General features: G+C 49.5%; 1 protein-coding gene across 2 annotated transcripts in view; it reads left to right on the plus strand.

Moving 5' to 3' along the window:
- Col5a1 (collagen type V alpha 1 chain) overlaps positions 1 to 18,352 on the plus strand; it is a 148,570-nt gene that overhangs the window by 51,053 nt on the left and 79,165 nt on the right. For both annotated transcript variants that reach the window (XM_051184962.1, XM_051184963.1), the window contains exons 5-9: positions 11,546 to 11,677; positions 13,191 to 13,322; positions 13,774 to 14,013; positions 14,717 to 14,896; positions 15,437 to 15,493. In XM_051184962.1, the coding sequence (XP_051040919.1) occupies positions 11,546 to 11,677; positions 13,191 to 13,322; positions 13,774 to 14,013; positions 14,717 to 14,896; positions 15,437 to 15,493 (741 nt within the window). The remainder of the gene's footprint in view (positions 1 to 11,545; positions 11,678 to 13,190; positions 13,323 to 13,773; positions 14,014 to 14,716; positions 14,897 to 15,436; positions 15,494 to 18,352) is intronic.

Consider the following 18,352-nt stretch of genomic DNA (forward strand, 5'->3'; position numbering starts at 1 on the left):
GTATAGCCACCCTTATATAGGAGGTCCTACATTGATTAAGAAAGCAGGCTGAGCAATCAGTGAGGAACAACGAGGAAGCAGTGTTTCTCCATGGTCTCTGCTTCAGTTCCTGCCTCTGGATTCCTGCCTTGACTTCCCTTGGTGATGGAATGTTCTTGGGACATGTAAACCAAAACCAAAACCAAAACAAAAAGCAAAGTAAACAAAACAAACAACAAAAACTCCAAACCTTTCCCCCAATTGCTTTTGGTTAGAATGTTCTGTCACAGCAATAGGAAGCAAACTATGATAACATTACCCCCGACCCCCACTACCACACACACACACACACACACACACACACACACACACACACACACACACACACCTCTCTTTCTGTCTCTGTCTCTGTCTCTCTCTCTCCATATTTCTGGGAGGATGCAGAGTTCATGTGGGTTATCTTATGGGGTCTGGGTACCCATAGCCCTGGCTCAAGTCAATATGTAGCCTTATTCACATAGCCTTGCCCACATCACTGGGCTCAGTACATCCCATGCTGATTGGGTCAGGAGACCATGGTTAAGCTCTGAGCTTTGTCCTCCATCATGCCTTCCTGGACCTCTCAGGAAGAATCCATTTTTCCAATTGTGCAAAAAGCCTAAGGGCTCTTTTTTCTCCCTGGAGGCTAATAGTTATGAGACAGAGTTATTCACCTGTGTCCACAGACTTAGTAGAGGGAGCGTGAAACACTGAATGCATGAAAGAAGGAAGAATCAAAGCCATATGCACTCCTGCAGGCTTTCATGCTGTAGAGGGGTGTCCAGATGATGCTGAATCTTCACCAAGGATTGATGGCCATCTGGAATGGTTATGGTCCTGACAGGAAGAGTGGTGGTGGTATGTTGGTAGGTGTGGTGATGCTGGTAGTGATGGTAGTCTTGGTGGTGGTAGTGGTGATTGTGGTGATGGTCTTGGTGAATATGGTGGTAATGGTGTGGGTAGTAATAATAGTGGTGGCAATGGTGGTGGTGGTAATAATAGTGATGGTGATCTTGGTGATGATGATGACAATGATGATAATGAAGGTGGTAATGGTGGGGATAATGGTGAAGGTGCTGCTGATAATGGTGGTAGTGACGGTGAAGGCATTGGGGTAATGGTGGTAAGTGATAGTGGTGATTGTGATGGTGGTGATGGTAGTGGTGATGTTGGTCTTATTAGTGTTAATGGAGGTGGTGGTGACAGTGAAGTTGGTGATGGTAGTAATGATGGTGGTCTTGGTGATGATAATGGTAGTGGTGATGATGTTCTTGGAGGTGTTAGTAGTGGACGTGGTGATGGTAGTGGTAATGGTGGTCTTGGTGGCGTTGGTTTGGTGATAGCGGTGGTGGGCCCAGTTCTGCATTTCCTGCATGATGCCTTTATACCATGCACCCTTAATAGGATCTAGGGGAAAACAGCAAGAAGACATTTCTGACCACTGGGAGCTGTTTCCTTAACTCTTCTGTGAACACAGCTCAGCCCACCTCCACAGGCACACTGAAAACCACAGAGCAGTGTATTCGAGTCCCCTTCCCCTGGCTTAGAAATTTTTCATTTTCATCCCACATAGCCCAGAAGCAATAATGCCAAAGCAAGATTTTACACGAGCCTTGTGTGGGCCCAAGAAAGCCCAAATGGGTGATCTGTCAACAGGAAACTTCTGAAGACATTATGGGATGACAAAAAGGGTCCCACAACAACCATTTGCTCTGCTCTGGGCCTGTTGAGGAATCCCCTGGCTTGCTGACAGACAGTGTCCTGTACCTATGGGTACCTAGTGTGTGCCTGTGTGGCCTGGCTCTGCTGTCCTTCGCAGTTGTTGGAAACATGGTCATGCTCTGCTCCAGTTGAGGAAGTTGGGCTGAGGCCTCCCTCCCCTGGCAGCTGCCAAGGCCAATCCTCTTTCCGTCCTCACAGATGGGGAAGTATAGCCTGCTGTGGTTTGGGAAAGTTCCTAGGATCACTGAGCATGATTCAGATGGGAACCCAGGGAGCTTGGCAGGGTTGCCTTCTAGTTCCACCTTCCTCCTATGACAACAATCAAAGAGCCCTGGGAACTTGTCCAGGCCACACGTGCCTAGGTATATTTTGAATAGGTGATGAAGAGGTCTACCTTCACCAGCTCTGGGGCATGGTTCTGAGGATGGCTTATGGCCAGGGGTTGTGGTAGTGGGGACTCAAGACTTGCTTGGCTAGTACACTTGTGGGCTGCCTCTCCTGCAGCCTGGAACAAGAAGGGCTTGTTTTCTCAACTCATTTGCACCTGTCTATTTGCAGGCTTGAGGTAGTCTGAGTAAAACTTAATGATGAAATCTGTAAGTTAAGCCGTGATCTGTGGGGGATCCCTGCAGAGCCCCCTTTGGATTTGGTGAGGGCCAGGTCCGGCAGTCATGGTGTGGGTCTGTTTCAGGGAGAAGGAAGAATAAAAAGGAAGGGAAGCAGAGAGAGGCCCCTGTTATCAGAGTATACATTGCAAAGCTCTCTCCTGCATGAGAGTTCACTACGTAGCCCCCAGGCTTGCAGACTTTCCAACAAAAGCTTTGCAATTTCCTCGGCCCAATGCAGCTTGGCTAAAATCTCATTATCAGTAGAGACGCAACTGACTCACTCAGCAAAATGCTTCAGGCTCCATGAGTGCCAAGGACAGCATGATCTCTATCGTGTCCAAATGGGGATGGACCTGTCCTCTGCAAAAAAAAAAAAAAAAAAAAAAAAAAAAAAAAAAGGACCATTCATTTGATGCTGCCAACATGGGTGCATGGTCAGCACAGCACACTGGAACAACAGTAATGACCAACAGGCATTGGGGTGGAAGCTTCTAGAGGCTCTGTAGGAGCTCTGCAAGTAAGCCTGTGGACAGAAAGGGAAGGGGTGGGTGAGGTTGTTATATGAGAGGGAAGGTGGTGTTCAAATACTGACATGTTTTTTCTGCTCAGGTGATTTAGGGTCACCACAGGCAGACTGTGTGGGACTGCCAGGTCTGGGTTGGGCATTTGAAATGAAATGAAATGGTGGTAGGGCTTGGCCCTGGCCCTTGGGTGTTAGAAGCTTAGGTTGGGCTGCAACCCACCATGTATAAGCCTGTATGGGTGACTGAGCAATTTGAGGGTGTCCTATGTGTGGTGTGCACAGCTTGATACTGGCCGTATGCTCCAAGGGGAGTAGCTCTAGGGAGCTGGGAGGGGTGCGGGCAGCCTCCTTGATAGATGGCCTGTGACAGTTGGTCTCATCTCTCCGCGTTCACACATCCATCCCCTTTCTTGTAAGTGTGAGGATAGGGTATGGTCAGGACTGTGGAAAAGGTCATCTTTGCTGAGACACAGAAGGAAAACCATGTCTTGGACACTCAGGTACCCACCTCAGTGTTCTTTGAGGGTGGGAGTCAGCCACTTACTATATACTAGAGCTCTGCTATGACATTCACACAGACCAAGCAGTGCACACATGGGTATGTACTCCAACTAACACAGAGTCTCCACACCCATGTATGCACACAAGATCTACACTCATCTCTACAAACACACCAGATAACTTTAGCTCTTGCTGTGAGGTCTGCAGGCCTATAAGTGCAGACAGTGTGTGGCCTTGTGATACTAATGGAAAAAGAGACTCCAGAGGAAATCCCTAGGGTGCAGAGAACAGCAGATGAGACTCCTGCACCCGAGACTCCTCCCTGGCAGGCAAGAAGGCAAGGCTGGAGTGTTACATGGCACCACCCCACAGGTGTGTGACCTCTGCCTCTCTGGACAGTCATGCACATGGAAGGGGGTTTGTGGAATGGTTGGTAACAAGATGGAGGTAGGAGAAAGGTCAAGTCTGAAGGCGCTGGGGTTATGCCTACCATCCCTGCCCTATCTGGGATGTGCGTGCTGGGGATGATTAACAATAAGACATAACATTGTGGTAGCCTCAGTGAGAGACTGGATAGCCAGTGGCTCCATGAAGGGGCAGAGAGCCTGGCCCTCTATAGAGGCCTATGGCTTAATCCAGAAAATCAGCCAGTTGTTCATAGTACCTGAGGCCAGAACCCACTTCTGGAAGGACAGCTGGTACTGACATGCTTGCAACACTCCAGTACTTCCAGCATGCTGTCCATGAACAATTACAACTGAGAAGCCAGGAGTGTCCTTATGGACTGCAGGCCTGAGATCTTTCCATGTGGTCTCAAGCAGTGGGTGAGCTTATGAGCCCAATCCAGGTTCTAGCTTCCTGCCTCTACCCCTGCTGGCTACTGCTGGGTCCTGAGGAGGCCTTGGGAACCCAGTCCTGTATGTTTAGAGCCTGTATTTCTCCCTCACCCATACTGTAAGAGGCCATTATGAGATTTAGGGCTGTTGCATGGAGCCTGGATCACTCCCATGAAGCCTTGCTAAGATGGTCTTAATGTGAAACTCTGGCCATTGTGGTTTTTTTCTTTTTAATTTAATTTTATTTTATATGGAGTGTTTTGCCTGCAGGTATGTTTGTGTACTCATGCCCATGGAGGCCAGAAGAAGGTGTTGGATACTCTAGAACTGGGGTTATGGAGGTTATGAGCCACCATGTGGATGCTGGGAATTGAACCCAGGTCCTCTGTGAAAGTAACTAGTTTTCTTAAAGGCTGAGCCCTCTCACCAGACTCAGGCTTGGCATTAACACATGGTTTATCCAACTGGACCTTCCAGGCTTCTGCTGCCTAGGCCACATAGGCAGTGACTTCTGAAGCTTGCTGAGCCTGCATTCGGTATGGCAGGGTGGTCCTGAGGGGCCGAGGCTCTGACAAGGCCTCTGAACTGGCCCATTGGGGAGTGAGGCCCTTGGGGATATCCTACAAGGTCTTGAGATGGGTTAGCAGAGCTACTCTGCTGGGCTCCTGCTGTGGGTGCCTGGGCCCCCACTCCCACATGTTCCTGGCCCAGAGAGAGACTAGAAACATTCCTGAGCTCTCAGATGAATGGGAAGGAACACTCTTGCCCTCTGGAATGCTTTTGAAGTTGCAGGAACAGGACCTGTCATATTTACCTCTACCTCCCAACTCCACTAACCCAAGCTTCTCCAAACCCAGCACCATCAGAGACTTCTAGAACATTGCGATTTATTTATTTATTTATTTATTTATTTATTTATTTATTTGAAACAGGTTCTCGTGTAGCCCAGGCTGGCCTCTAACTTACTATATAGCTAAGGATGACCTTGACCTTCTAATTCTTTTGCTATTATCTCTCTAGTGCTGAGATGTAAGTAAGCAAGGTGCTGCCATGCCTCAGTGATGCAGTGCTGGGGATTGAACCCAGGGCTTTTGTGCATGCTAGACAAGCACTTTACTAACCAGTAATTGTTACATTTTTACCAGGTTGGCAATGGCTCTGGGGACTTGGGAGTGCCTTACCACAGTCTGTACATTGCACATGACACCCCCACCTCCAGCACCATCTAGGCTATGACTGCCATCTGATAGCTACCCAAAGAAGTTGGCTGAGAGATCACATACAAGGCCCTACTTCCAGATTGAGGTCCTGTCGTAGCCCCAGGTCAGAGGCAGCCCAGGATGGAGGTTGGGTCTTCTTAGAGCCTAGAGTGGGTTTTCAGCTTTTCTCCTGATCCAGCTCCTCTTTCTCCTGGTTCTCACAAGGTCTGGGAGGGGGCTATGATGCCCCAACCCTATCTCCCAGCCCCAACCTGTGCTGTAAAGTAGAGCTCCAGTCCTGCCATCTTGTCCTCCCTCCTGCTCTGCAGAGAGCTCCTTGTCCTTTGCTGGGCACTGGGCATTGGAGACTCCTCTCCCCTCTCCTCACATGCAGTGAAGAAAGGCTATGGACCAGGTACAGAGTTAAACTGGCTTCCTATAGGCCTTGGAGATGCATGGGGTTGGGAAGGCAGGTATTCCTTGCCCAGCTTGAGTTGATTGCATGTTCCCATCTAGGCTGAAAACCTGGCTTGGCTGAAGCCAGTTTAGCTTGGGTTCCAGAGGAGGCGCACAGGAACATGGGGCCTTGTGTCAGTTCCTGGAGCCCTTTATCGAGCCTTGAACCATATAATGTGTAGGTGGTGGTGTGTACCCACACTTGATGACAGTGAGCCACCTTACTCTGGGCCTGCTCTCTTGACCACTAAGCTTGATTGCAAAGATATGCTAGACATGTTCCTGTCTGAAGATCTTGGAGTTCCTGGAGAGGCAGAGAGTGGGCTCACAATGTGTCAGCTGCTAGACCCCAAAGATTCCCAGTATACACTGCCCCCAAAGGCATCTCTTCCTCCTGATAAGTGTGTTTGGAGAACATTTATTTACACGCCAAGCTGTTGACTGAAAAGGAAAATTATTTTATATGAATTGGACAAAATTTGAGCTAGAGGTCGTGTTGCTTAATGAAAATGTGTGGTTTTCCTGTACCATCCTGCAATGAAGATCTCATCTGTGGGAGTTGAAAACACAGGCTTCCAATGTCCTAGGAGGGACAAGCATGGGAGGGAGGGAGCCAGGGCAGTGGGCACCTCTGCTGGCTTTAGAGAAGGTGGGGAGGAGTGATGGGAATTATAGAGAAGCATCTAAGCTGGATGTCAGCAGGGGAAATTACTACTGAAAATACTGAGAGGGGATCATTGGGATCCCTCTATGTCATCACCCACCCCCATCTGCTGCAGTGGAGGCTGCAGCACACCAAGCAGCAGGAGTGAGCAGTTTGTGCATCTATTCTCTGACTCCCACATCCCCTTGTGGGCTGAAGCCCAGGGCAGGTCTAAAGGAGGAAGAAGCCCCTGTCATTGTCCTTGACCCCAGGGGTCAAGAGTAAGCTACACTACCCTACCACCAGCTGCCTCTTGCACAGCTGTCCTGCCTCTTCCTATGGAAGGAGCCTGGGCTCCAGGGCATAGCAGTATTGTGGTGATGTGCAGTGGTGGGGTGTGGCTCTTTGCAGGTCCAAAGAAGGCAGTAGCTGTCCTGCTTGCTGGAGGCAGGAGGGATAGGAGTTTGCCTGCAGAGGTGGGGGCAGGAATGGTGGGTTAGCAGGTAGTCATGGACACAGGGCTCATGGGCCGCTTCTGTAGCTCAATATCCTAGTTAGTTTCAGTTGTCAACTTGACATCTAAGAAGTGAATCTCAATTAAGAGACTCAGATCAGATTGGCCTATGGGTACATCTGTGGTGCATATTCTTGATTGTTAATTGATATAATAGTGCCTGGCCCAGGTTGGGTTCTATTCTCTAGGTATATTGTCCGGGATTATATAAGAAAGTTGGCTGAGCCCAGTGGTGGTGGCACATTCCTTTAATCACAGCACTTGGAAGGCAGAGACAGAGGCAGGGGCATCTCTGAGTTCAAGGCCAGCCTGGTCTACAATACAAGTTCCAGGACAGCCAGGGCTACACAGAGAAACTCTCAATAACAAGCAAACAAACAAAAACAAATGAGCAAGCAAACAAAAATCCTAGCTGAGCATGTACCTGTGAGCGAGCCAGCGAGCACCCTCCTCCATTGTGTCTGCTGTACTTCTAGCTGTGAGCTCTCTGTTTAGAGGTAATGCTTTGTGGAATACAAAACAGGTCTGCCTTCACTTCCTCTCTTGAACTCACTCAATCATGGACTGTGACCTGGAACTGTAAGCCAAATAAATTGGTTCCTCCCTAATTTGTTTTTGTCGGAGTGCTTTATCAGAAATGGAAAGGAAGCTAGAATACTCTGAGATGAGGGCCAGTGACCTCTCCTGAATATAACTTCTCATTTGTTCAACGAGGAGTGACAGTCACGTGAGTGAATGGACACTCTGTGTCCTAGGACACTAGGCAGACCTTAGGAAGAACTGTGTGCCCCATGTTTTCCATAGAGACAAGGGTTTGATACTGTGAGGAAAGGACCTTGTAGGGCACACTAGAGGCCACCATACACAGCCATCCAGACAGACTCAGGCCTGTTTGAAGGTACTCTCAATCCTTGCCCATTACCTGATGGGATCAGGTATGGGGAGCTAAGTCTCCAGGGTTCAGGGAGGCTGGCCTTTGATGTATTTTTTGAGACTGGTTTTTGGTTCTGTCAGTGAGCACTCCCACTTCAGCCCAATGCTAGGCCAGATTTCTCTCAGAGACAGAAACTGGAGATGGTGAAGGATCCTGTCCTCGATCAGAAGACATCTACATCCTCCTTCTCTGGAAGGAGGATCCTAGGGAATCATCCCTGGGCCCACACTCAGTGATTTCTGGTGATACACCTGTCCAGGGCCCCATAGATAGGAGGGCCACATCTAGACCTCCTGCCCCTGCAGTCTCCAGGTTCAGCCTGGGGTCCAGCTCAGAGAAAAGTTCATGCTCTATTTAATGAAAAGCAGGGATGCAGGGTGTCCAGTATTGGGCAAGAAGATCACAGCAGAACTGTGGGTGCAGGTCCAGAGATAGCCCTGAGATTGTGGCCAGAAATAGGGCACTAATAGAGGCTCAATGAGCACATAGTCTTGGGAGGATGTGATATTATCAGGAAAGCACAAGGTAAATCTGTGGTGCTGGCAGAATGTGTGCACCACTGTGTAGCTGTCCTGTGTCAGAGCTGCATCTGCAGTGTGTGACCCAGTGGCCAGAATTTAGGAGGTGCTTGATGGCTATTGAATGAGCAGGTTAATGGATGATGAGTGGGTGGGTACATGGATGGATGGATGGATAGGTAGATGGATAACATGGGTGGGGAGATAGACAGGTGATATGCAAAAATGATAGATAGTTGGATACATGGCATTAATAAATTTATGCGTGGATGGATGGACATAGGATTAATGTACATCAATAGATGGAGGGCATTCATGGCTGGATGGATTAATGGATGAGCAGATGAATTGCATGCATGCATGCATGGATGGATGGATGGATGGATGACATACATGGATGGATGGGTGAGGAGATCAGTTAGAAAGAGCTGGGTATGTCACCAATTGTAATCACAGAAATGTGTCTAATGTTTCCTTCCCTTCTTAGGTGCTCACTATTTACTTCCAGTCTCTCTGAACCCCCTCCTTCTGACCCTGATTTGATCCTGGCCTGTCTTTCAAAAGTGTATGATTGTTGTGTCTTCTCACTGCCACCCCATGTTTGTTCTTGAGTTCCTTGTCCTAAATGAGTCCTCTGCTGGCCCCTGGCCCCTGAAATTCTCTATCCTGCCATCGCTTTAGGGCCTTTCTCTTGCATTCACCTTTCAGTGATCCCAAGATTTGTTATTAAGCACGTTGGTTATACCGTTTGCCTGGAGGACGATGGCCTCCTTGGCATCATGTGAAGTGGATATTGTTTATTTTCACCGAGAGAAAGCAAATATGACAGGCTCCAGGCCACACAGCCGAAGAGAGGAAGAGTGGGATGGTTTTCCAGGCCTAGCTGGGTGTGTGGAGAGCACTCTCGGCCCTGTGCTGCTGCAAGTTCGGGTTCCTGGGCCTTTCCCCGTCTCCCCTCAAACTATGAAGTGGTGGCAGAGGTGGGCACTGAAACTTGTTCTGCTTTGATCATAACCCTACAATGTCCTTATCTGGGTCTTTGGAAAGGAGAGCAATCATTGCAATGAGCTGGGAGGTCCCTCCTTCCACACCTTGGGTGACTTGTCATGGCCACAGGGACTCAGCACTGCAGATCCACTAGGGCTGTGGGGCCCAGCTGGAAAGGCAAAGATGTCATTGAGCATACAGCCCATGCAGGGGACTTGGAAACCAGGCAGGCAGCATTTCTGCCTGGGATGGAGAGAAATCCAAAATAAACCCAAGAGATTGTGCTGTTTTCCAGATGGCATCCAGGCCTTGTCCCTGCAGCCCACTGCCAGAAAGTTTCACAAAAGACCCAGCCCTGTCCTTAACTGGAATGTATTAATACTATATTCCAGCATAGTGTAATAATTCAATTATAGTCCTTGGTGATAGTATCATGTGAGAGAATGGACTCCAGGCACAGAGAACTTGACACCCAGTATAGCCCTGGGTCACCTATGCTTATTGTACCATCTCCAATGTGGCCTTCAAATGCTAGAATGTCCTGATGCCTTCCCCTCCAGCCCTGAGCCCAGGAGGAGGAAGTCACTGGAACCTTGTAAGACACCCTAAAAGGCCTTGCCTCACCTGCTATTGGACACTGAGCCTTATTTTCTTGGGTCATTGAATGGGGGTTGGTAGACATACAGTGGGAGGCCATGAGCAGCTTTTTTACTCTGTGCTCAGTGGAAACACTCTCATTCATGGTCACTGTCGCCAGTACATTCTGATTGGCCGGGAGGACTCAGCCCCTGCCCCAGGTTGGCCCTTGCTGTTGCCAGAAGGGCGTCTGCACAATGTGTTCATGGCCTCACTTCACTTCTTTACTGTTCACATGTCGTAATAAGAGAGAAGTAGAGTGCGCGGTTCTGTGAGCTCGGCTGCTCTGTGAGCAGGTGTCTTCTGACCAGCTGGAAAGTGCCAGCATCAGCTGAGTCATCTAGGTTGTGACTTGTACTTGTGGCATTCATCATTGCATTCCAGTTATTTGGCATCTTTGGATGGACATGTGGTGCTCCCGTGTCAGGGGCTATTGACAATACTGCTATGAGAGTATATGTGTACCTATCGGCCTGAGTGAGTCCCTCTTTACCTTAGGGGTGAACTGATTTGGGGGAATTTGTTCAAGTGTTTGCCCTAGTTTCCAGGATTGAGGCTGCTAGGTTATGTGGCAATTCTGTGTTTAACTCAATGAAAAAGCAAGCATTGCATCTTAAAGAAATACTCCTTGGTAATGTAGACTGACGGAGACAGGGACATGCCCTCTTGAGTCTAGAGCAGATGCATTTATGCTTTGTAACTGCAGTAGCTGTGAGCACCAAACTGGCAAATGTGTAATAGGTATTTGGTATATTTGGTAGATGAATGGATGATTTGTGGGGTAGATGGAAGGATGGATAGATGGATGGATGGACAATTGAGTGACTTGTTGGATGGAAGGATTTATAAGTAGATGGGTGGGTGAGTTAGTGGATGGATGAATGGATGGATGGAAAGGTAGATAAATAGATGGGTGGGTGGGTGAGTGGGGGAATAGGTAGAGGGATAATTAATGGAAAGGTAGATGAGTAGATAGGTGGGTGGAAAAGTGGATGGATAGATGGATGATGAGTGGCTAGGTAGGTGAATTAGTGGATAGGTAGATAGATAGATGAATAGATGAATAGAAAGATAGATGAATGGATGAGTTGGATGGGTGGAAGAATGGATGGATAAAAAGTAAGTGAGTGGATGGGTAAGTAGGTGAAAAATGGATGATTAGATAATGGATGGATGGAAAGGTGGGTAACTGCATAGGTATTTGGGTAAATAGATGGTTGGGTAGATGGATGGGTGGGTGAATGAAGAGATGAATGAGTTATTCCCTAGGTGGGTCAGCCTAGCTTAAGTAGCTCTTCAGAGTAGCATCTGCTGGGAGGAAGTGTGTCCCTGAGGATATCTCCTCTCAGTTTCTATCCTAGGCTACTCTCTGGTCTAAGGCATCAGGCTGGGTCCCCTGGGCCTCCAGGTCCCTATGAATACTTGCTCATGAACTTTTTTCCTTTTGCAGGGTGACATCCAACAGTTGCTTTTTGTCTCCGACCACCGAGCTGCCTATGATTATTGTGAGCACTACAGTCCCGACTGTGACACTGCAGTTCCTGACACACCTCAGTCACAGGACCCTAACCCAGATGAATATGTGAGTCATCTCTGGCTGGGTTCCTGATGGGAGCACAGGCAGATCCCTAGGATGTTACAGAGTCATGTGATTGTAAAGGACTGTGGAAGCTGCAGGACCATGGTTAAACAAACTATAGGGGGAAGCAGTTTGTGATGTCTGATCCGCTTTACCATGGAGTAGCTACACCATGCCCTCCATGATGGAATCTCTCAAGGGAGTGTCATCTGCAGCTGTGTCCTTTAACTCTCCACACACATCCCTAGATGGATGCAGACAGGTGCCTATTGCGGTAAATAAGGATCAGGATAAACAAATAGGCCGAATAGATGTTTATTCAGGGAGAAATAACTTACAACCTAGACAGATGAACACCAGGAAATTCAACCTGATCCTCTCCTGTCCGAGTCACACCAGAAAGAGAGCGCCTTCCTGGCCCCCTCCTGCCGGTTGTGGTGGCGCACGCCGGTAGGATTTGCTGAAGGAGGCAGAGGCAGGAGGATCACCTTCAGTTCTTCCGGGACTGGAACCTTCTGCTGCACTGTGCTGATTTGTCTGTAAATCTGTCGAACCATTACTTCTAGGTATATAGTTGTTTCTCAAGTTCCCTAAAAACCACCACGGCAGGCCAGCAACAGGTGCCCTTTACCCTCAGGCTGTAGTCTCAATTGTTCTTTAGAGCTCATTCGGTTCACTCATCAGCACCTGAGGTTTTGCAATAGGGCATGCTCAGCCCTGTAGTATTGTGGTCAGTCCCCTGACTCCTACAGTAGCATCGACTCAGAAGGACAGCCATGCCTGTCCCCTTTGTCTTTCTTCCCATTTACCACTCTGGTTGCTGGATCACTCTCCTCACGCCCCCCCCCCCATGCCCTTCTCTAGCAAGAGCTTATTCATTTTACTTGGAGATCTTACTAGTTGAGTTCCCCCACCTCTGGTTGGGCTTGTCTCTTGCTTCTCTGAGTATCTTTGCATCTCCATCTATACTTCTCCTTGAATCTCTCCTCTTTCTCTGCTGGTCAGAGTAGGTGGTGCTTTCATGGAGCAGTAGAGTTCCTAGCCCAGGCCACACCCCACAAATCCTGAGACCTCCAGGTGAAGGTCTGAGGCCAGCCCCCACCAGGTCCCTGATTTGTATTTGAGGACAAAGTGCCTGCTTGTGACTATGAGTCCCTCCCACTAGGTACCCATGCTTTGGGGCTAAAGGTCAAGTTTGGTGGCTAATGGCTGTGGCTAACTGAAATCACACTTTGTTCTGGCTCTGATTCCTATGGGTCAGAGGTAACTAACCACCTTTAGGGCTCCTCTTTTGTTGACCTCTCAAGAGCATGACGGGTTATCTATCCCCATTTTGGGCTTCTGGGTCTTGTTCAGTTTCTCAGGGAGTGGCTGAGGGAAGAGCCCTATCAGGGGACCTTTGGAACTGGCAGTGCCTTATGACATCTTATTTCCCACCTGAGCCAGAGCAAGGAGGTTGACAGGTTGCCTTGTAATATGTTCATTTCCTTCTTCATATGGACATCATTGACTTCAGTACCCAGAAGGAGACGGTGAGACCTATTACTATGAGTACCCGTATTATGAAGATCCTGAAGACCCAGGAAAGGATCCTGCCCCTACACAGAAGCCAGTAGAAGCTGTCAGAGAAACCACGGAGGTTCCTGAGGTCTGAGCTGGACTGGGGCTGGGCTGGGGAGGTTCCTGGTCCTTTCAAGTCATGGAATAGAGAGCCAGAGGCTATGAACATGATGGCACATACCCATAATCCTAGCCCTTGGGAAGTTGAGGCAGGACAGTCATGAGTTCTAGACCAGCCTGTGTTACAGAGTGAGACATGCCCCCCCCCCCCCGCCACAAGCTTAATCTGTGGTTGGTGTGTCTCTGGGTGATCCTCCATCTACTTGGGCCACTCTTAGTACCTGGTGTTCATGCACTGGCTGCCTCCCTCCTCATTTTCTCTGCCTTCCAGGGATTGAGGGTCCCGAATCCAAGTCCAGAGACCGTGGCTGAACTTCACATCCACTGCTCACTCTCATACTAAAGGGGTGCTAGGATGGGTGCTTGGAAAATCCTGCACCCAGGTACCCTGACTGCTTCTTCCTATCCTCTGGCCCCAGGAACAGACTCAGCCCCCACCAGAAGCCCCTACAGTGCCTGAGACCAGTGACACTGCCCGCAAGGAGGATGATCCAGGGATTGGGGACTATGACTACGTGCCCACTGATGACTACTACACTACCTCCCCCTATGAAGACCTTGGCTACGGCGAGGGTGTAGAGAACCCGGACCAGCCCACCAACCCTGATTCAGGGGCCGAGATTCCCACCAGCACCATCGTTACCTCCAATGCCTCCAATGTAATTGCCTTCCTTCCTTTATGTCTTGGTCTAGGGTCAGTGGTGGGGAAAGGGCAAAGGCCATGGCTCTTGGTCCCTGCTGAGCACCTACTCCTTGGGTGGCCTTTATCACCCACATCCCCATATCCTGGCCCCCAAGTCTCCTGTAGTGAGGTTGAGCATGGTTTGGAAGCTATTGACTTTTCTGAGTTTATTTCAGCCCCTCTCCCCCAATAGGTAGACTAGCTCTGTTGGGCTCTGAATTCTCATTCTCAGGGTGGCTCGGATAATACTATAGCTTTGGGCTACCGGAGTTCCATCCATGAACATCTCAGAGTAATCCTCATGGGCATTGCATTCTTCACTATTAAAAAGAAGCTCAGTTTCCAGTGTGCAAGTGGTAATCGCCAACTGACTGCAGACCTCCCCGGGGTTGAATTGTGGCTCTAAGGAACACTGCTGCTTTCCCCTGCTCTAGCTTGTTATGGTGTCTTGGGGAACCATCCCCATGGTGGCTGGGAGGTGTGCAGAAGGGCTGTGGGGACCATAGGTCTTCTTTCATGGAATCCTCCATGGGCTCCAGCTCTTAATGTTCTGTTTTGGGGTCACTGGTTGCTGTATGTCCAGCAGAAATTGCTGGACTCAGTGCCTGCTGGGCAAAGTCTACATGTCGATTGGTCAGCCTCCCTGAGTGACTCTGTCATTTCTGTTCCCTCATCTGCAGCCAGCTCCATCTCCAGGGGAAGAGAAGGATGACCTGGGCGGTGAGTTCACTGAGGAAACCATCAAGAATCTAGAGGAAAACTACTATGACCCATACTTTGACCCTGATTCCGACTCGAACGTCTCCCCATCTGAGATAGGGCCAGGCATGCCGGCTAACCAGGACACCATCTATGAGGGGGTAAGAAACCCAGGGCCTCTCTGCTCAGGGACATCTGGATAGTAGGAGAGGGGCAGCACCTCCAGAAATACGAGGGTGGCAAGAGTAACCTAGGCTGTCATGCAGCTTCATTCTTTAACTAATTAACTAATTAATTTGAGACAGGATCTCACTGTGTAGCCTTAGCTAGCTTGATGTTCACTATGTAGACCAGACTGGCCTGATACTCATATAGATCCAGCTGCCTCTGCCTCACAAGTGCTGGCGTTAAAGTCATGTGCCACCATGCCTGGCTGAGTGTCATTCCTTAAAGTGGCCCCTCTGACTGCCGTCATGGTCGTTTGTGCCTCATTACCTGACTGTGCTGGTAGAGGTTGGCTAGGAGTGGGGATGGGTGGTCCTCTTCCTCTTGATACCCTCCTTCTGGACATAAGGGGTGATGTCTAGCTGCAGGAAGCATCCTGGGTTTGCACAAGTTTTTTGTCACATGGACTTTTTGTTCCCTTTCTCTCCCCATTCTTCCTCTCTGGAATCTCACATTCTACCACCACCCCTGCCCAGATTGGAGGACCTCGAGGTGAGAAAGGACAAAAGGGAGAGCCAGCCATCATTGAGCCGGTAAGGGCATATATATGGTCTCTGAGCTTGGTGTCCTCTGCTAAGCTCATGGTGGCTTTGTAGGGTATGATCAGACTGTGGGTCCCCCCCATCAGGTGACCACTCCCATGTACTCTATGTTCTCTATATCACAGATACTTGGGAGAGGCTTTGGGTGGGGGAATATTCTATAGCTTGGTCAAGGTGCTGGCCAGCATGTAGATCACAATTGTCTGTTCTTGGAGAGAAGGCAGAGGGTCAGAGCACCTCTGTGGACATTTCTTTGGAAGAAGGGACCCAAACCTTGAGAAAGAGGCTGGGCCAAGGGCTGGGTGGGGAACTCCTAGTGTAAGTAGTGAGCTAAGGACTTCACCTCTCTGTGCCCTTTATGCCTCTATTTGAGTCCATTTACTGCAACCATTGAAACAGGAAAGACCTGTCAAGGGAATGTAAGCAGCTTTGAGGTAGGATTCCCTCTGAGTAAAGCCCCCTGTCATTAAGCAATGGAATCCTGAGTAGGTAGTAGAGAACGTATGGTTGTGTGCAGTCCATGCCCCTCCTGGGTCAGAGAGCTTTGTGGGAGTCTGGCCTTGGTCAAGGCATCCTTGTCCTGCTGGGTGCTGTAGCCTACTTGAGTCTCAGAGCTGCTGAAGTCAGAGATTTGACCCCAGAGAATAGAAAGCTGTGTGATTGGCTGGACTGGACTTGGTAGACATGGGAGTGAGCTCAGAATTGGCTTTGCCCAGAGGAGCTGGCCACGAAGGCCATCCATCTGAGCATATCCTGTGAGTACCCAAGGGAAGAGGCACTTGTCCTGCATCCTGGCCATTGCAAGGCTGGGGAGTTGTCAGCTCCACTACTGGGACTTGACTCCCTGGGGCTGAGTTCTAATATGACCTTGGGGCTCCCTAGGAGAGAAAACCAGCCTCATACATGCAGGGGAAGAGCCTTGCTTGGCAGTGCTTAGTAGACCAGGGGACCAGGGTAGGTTCCCTGGCTTGGCCTCTTTCCTGGCCAAGGGGAGCCCTGGAAGAAAGGCTCTTGCTGGCTCCAACGACTCTGCCTGCTATTCATGCCCCTGGCTCCCCCTGGCAGTGAGCTTGAGGACATGTATCCTCTTCCCAGATTTCTTCCCAGACTTCTCTGTGGATCCAAAGATGACAACTCTTATCTGAGGCTGTAGGATCAGGGCACAAAGGGAAAAGGTGCACAGCATGAGGGTAGCTCAACTCAGGGCCCCCTTGCCCCACCCCATGGGAAATCTCAACCTAAGTTCATGTTCATAGGAGGCTAGTCCTGAAGAGGAGCATCTCAAGGGACCAGTGCAGACTTACCCCTGTGTACACGTCTGAGCTGCTCTACTCCAAGAGAGAGGGAGGCTGCAGCACAGAAGGCCTCTCTGCTATGCTGAGGGCACCACCTCACCTGGGCTTGGCCACCAGTGGATGTGGTCACCCACTGCAGCCTCTGATGGAGTCCCTGATGCTTCACTAAAAGGGGCATCTTTCCTGAGTAGGGCAGTGAGATCCCAGAGAAGGGAGGTACCCAAAGCTCTGTGGGCCTCAAGGTCGGTCTCCAGCTTCAGGTGGGTGGGTGCAACTTTTAAATAAGGCTTACTTATGTGGGGTTGGCACCCCAGTTCTAAGAGTAGGAAAAGCTCGGAGAGGGCCCCATTAGAGGGCTGCCCTGAAGGAGGCAGTGGGTGAAGGTGGGTCACTGAGAATGTAGAGGCGGTCCAGAGGACACCCATCTCTAGACTATCCAGTTCTTCTCTGGGAACAGCACAAACCATCTGGAGGCAGTTACAGAAGGACCCCTGCCCCTGCCTGATGCTTGCTTCTTCTCCGCTTCCTCAGAGTGTCCACAAGGCCTTTGGCTAGTCCCCACAGAGAGATGGTGTAAACATTTGGAATTGTCAACCTGGAGCGTCGCCAGATGTCCTCAGAGTCTTAGCTACACATAAACAGATGGAGGCCTTGGGGACTGGTGGTGCATACCCTGCCCTGTGTGGGGGCGACTGCTATCCCTTCTCTCCCACACCTGTCCCACAGAATGGGTTTACAACAACTACTGAGCACAGTGGCAGCCCCTCCCCTGCATCCAGGAGGGACATGGCTGGACTCTCATGCTCATGTTTAGCTCTTCTAATTTGTCTGCAAGACAAGGGGCTCCTTAAAAGGACAGATCTGACTTGGTGGAGATGAGGCAGAGCCAGTAATATCCTTGGCACCAGCCCACAGTGGGCTCAGGGACCAGTAAGTGCTGAGTTGATGCCTCTCACCTGGTGTACCCCATATTGCCACCCACTCTGCCTTCCCAGCTTTTCTCATTTGAGTTTTTTTTTGGGGGGGGCACATCTCAAGTAGCCCAAGCTGACCTTGAACTTTCTGAGTAGTTGAGGATGACCTTGAGTTCCTGATTGTCTTTTCTCCATCTTCTGAGTCTGGGATTATGAACCATATCCAGTTCCTATAATGCTGGAGTTCAAACCCAGAGTTTTGTGCAAGCTAAGCAATCACTTTGCCAAGTGAGCTCCGGCCCCAGGCTCAGGCATTGCTTCTAGTTTGTTCTGCTTAGCAGATGGGTAGATCTCCATTAAGGATGGGTTTGGGTGCTGGGAGTGACAGTACATACTATGACACCAGCATCTGGGAGCTTGAGGCAGGAGGATCTGAGCTCCGGGCTAGCCTAGGCTACAGAGCAAGACCATTTATCACTGAAAAGTAAATAACTGTCTTCAGTTTGGTCAAGTTTGAGATCTTTATTTCTGTTTTTTGTTTAGCCATATGTATTTAAGGTAACAAAACATTGTGAATTTTCATCATCATCATGTGTGTGTGTAGGTAGGTACTTTTTAGTATGGGTATGTGCAATGTATGC

This window comes from Phodopus roborovskii, unplaced genomic scaffold (genome assembly GCF_943737965.1).
Source record: "Phodopus roborovskii unplaced genomic scaffold, PHOROB, whole genome shotgun sequence".
In the NCBI taxonomy this organism is placed as follows: Eukaryota; Metazoa; Chordata; class Mammalia; order Rodentia; family Cricetidae; genus Phodopus; species Phodopus roborovskii.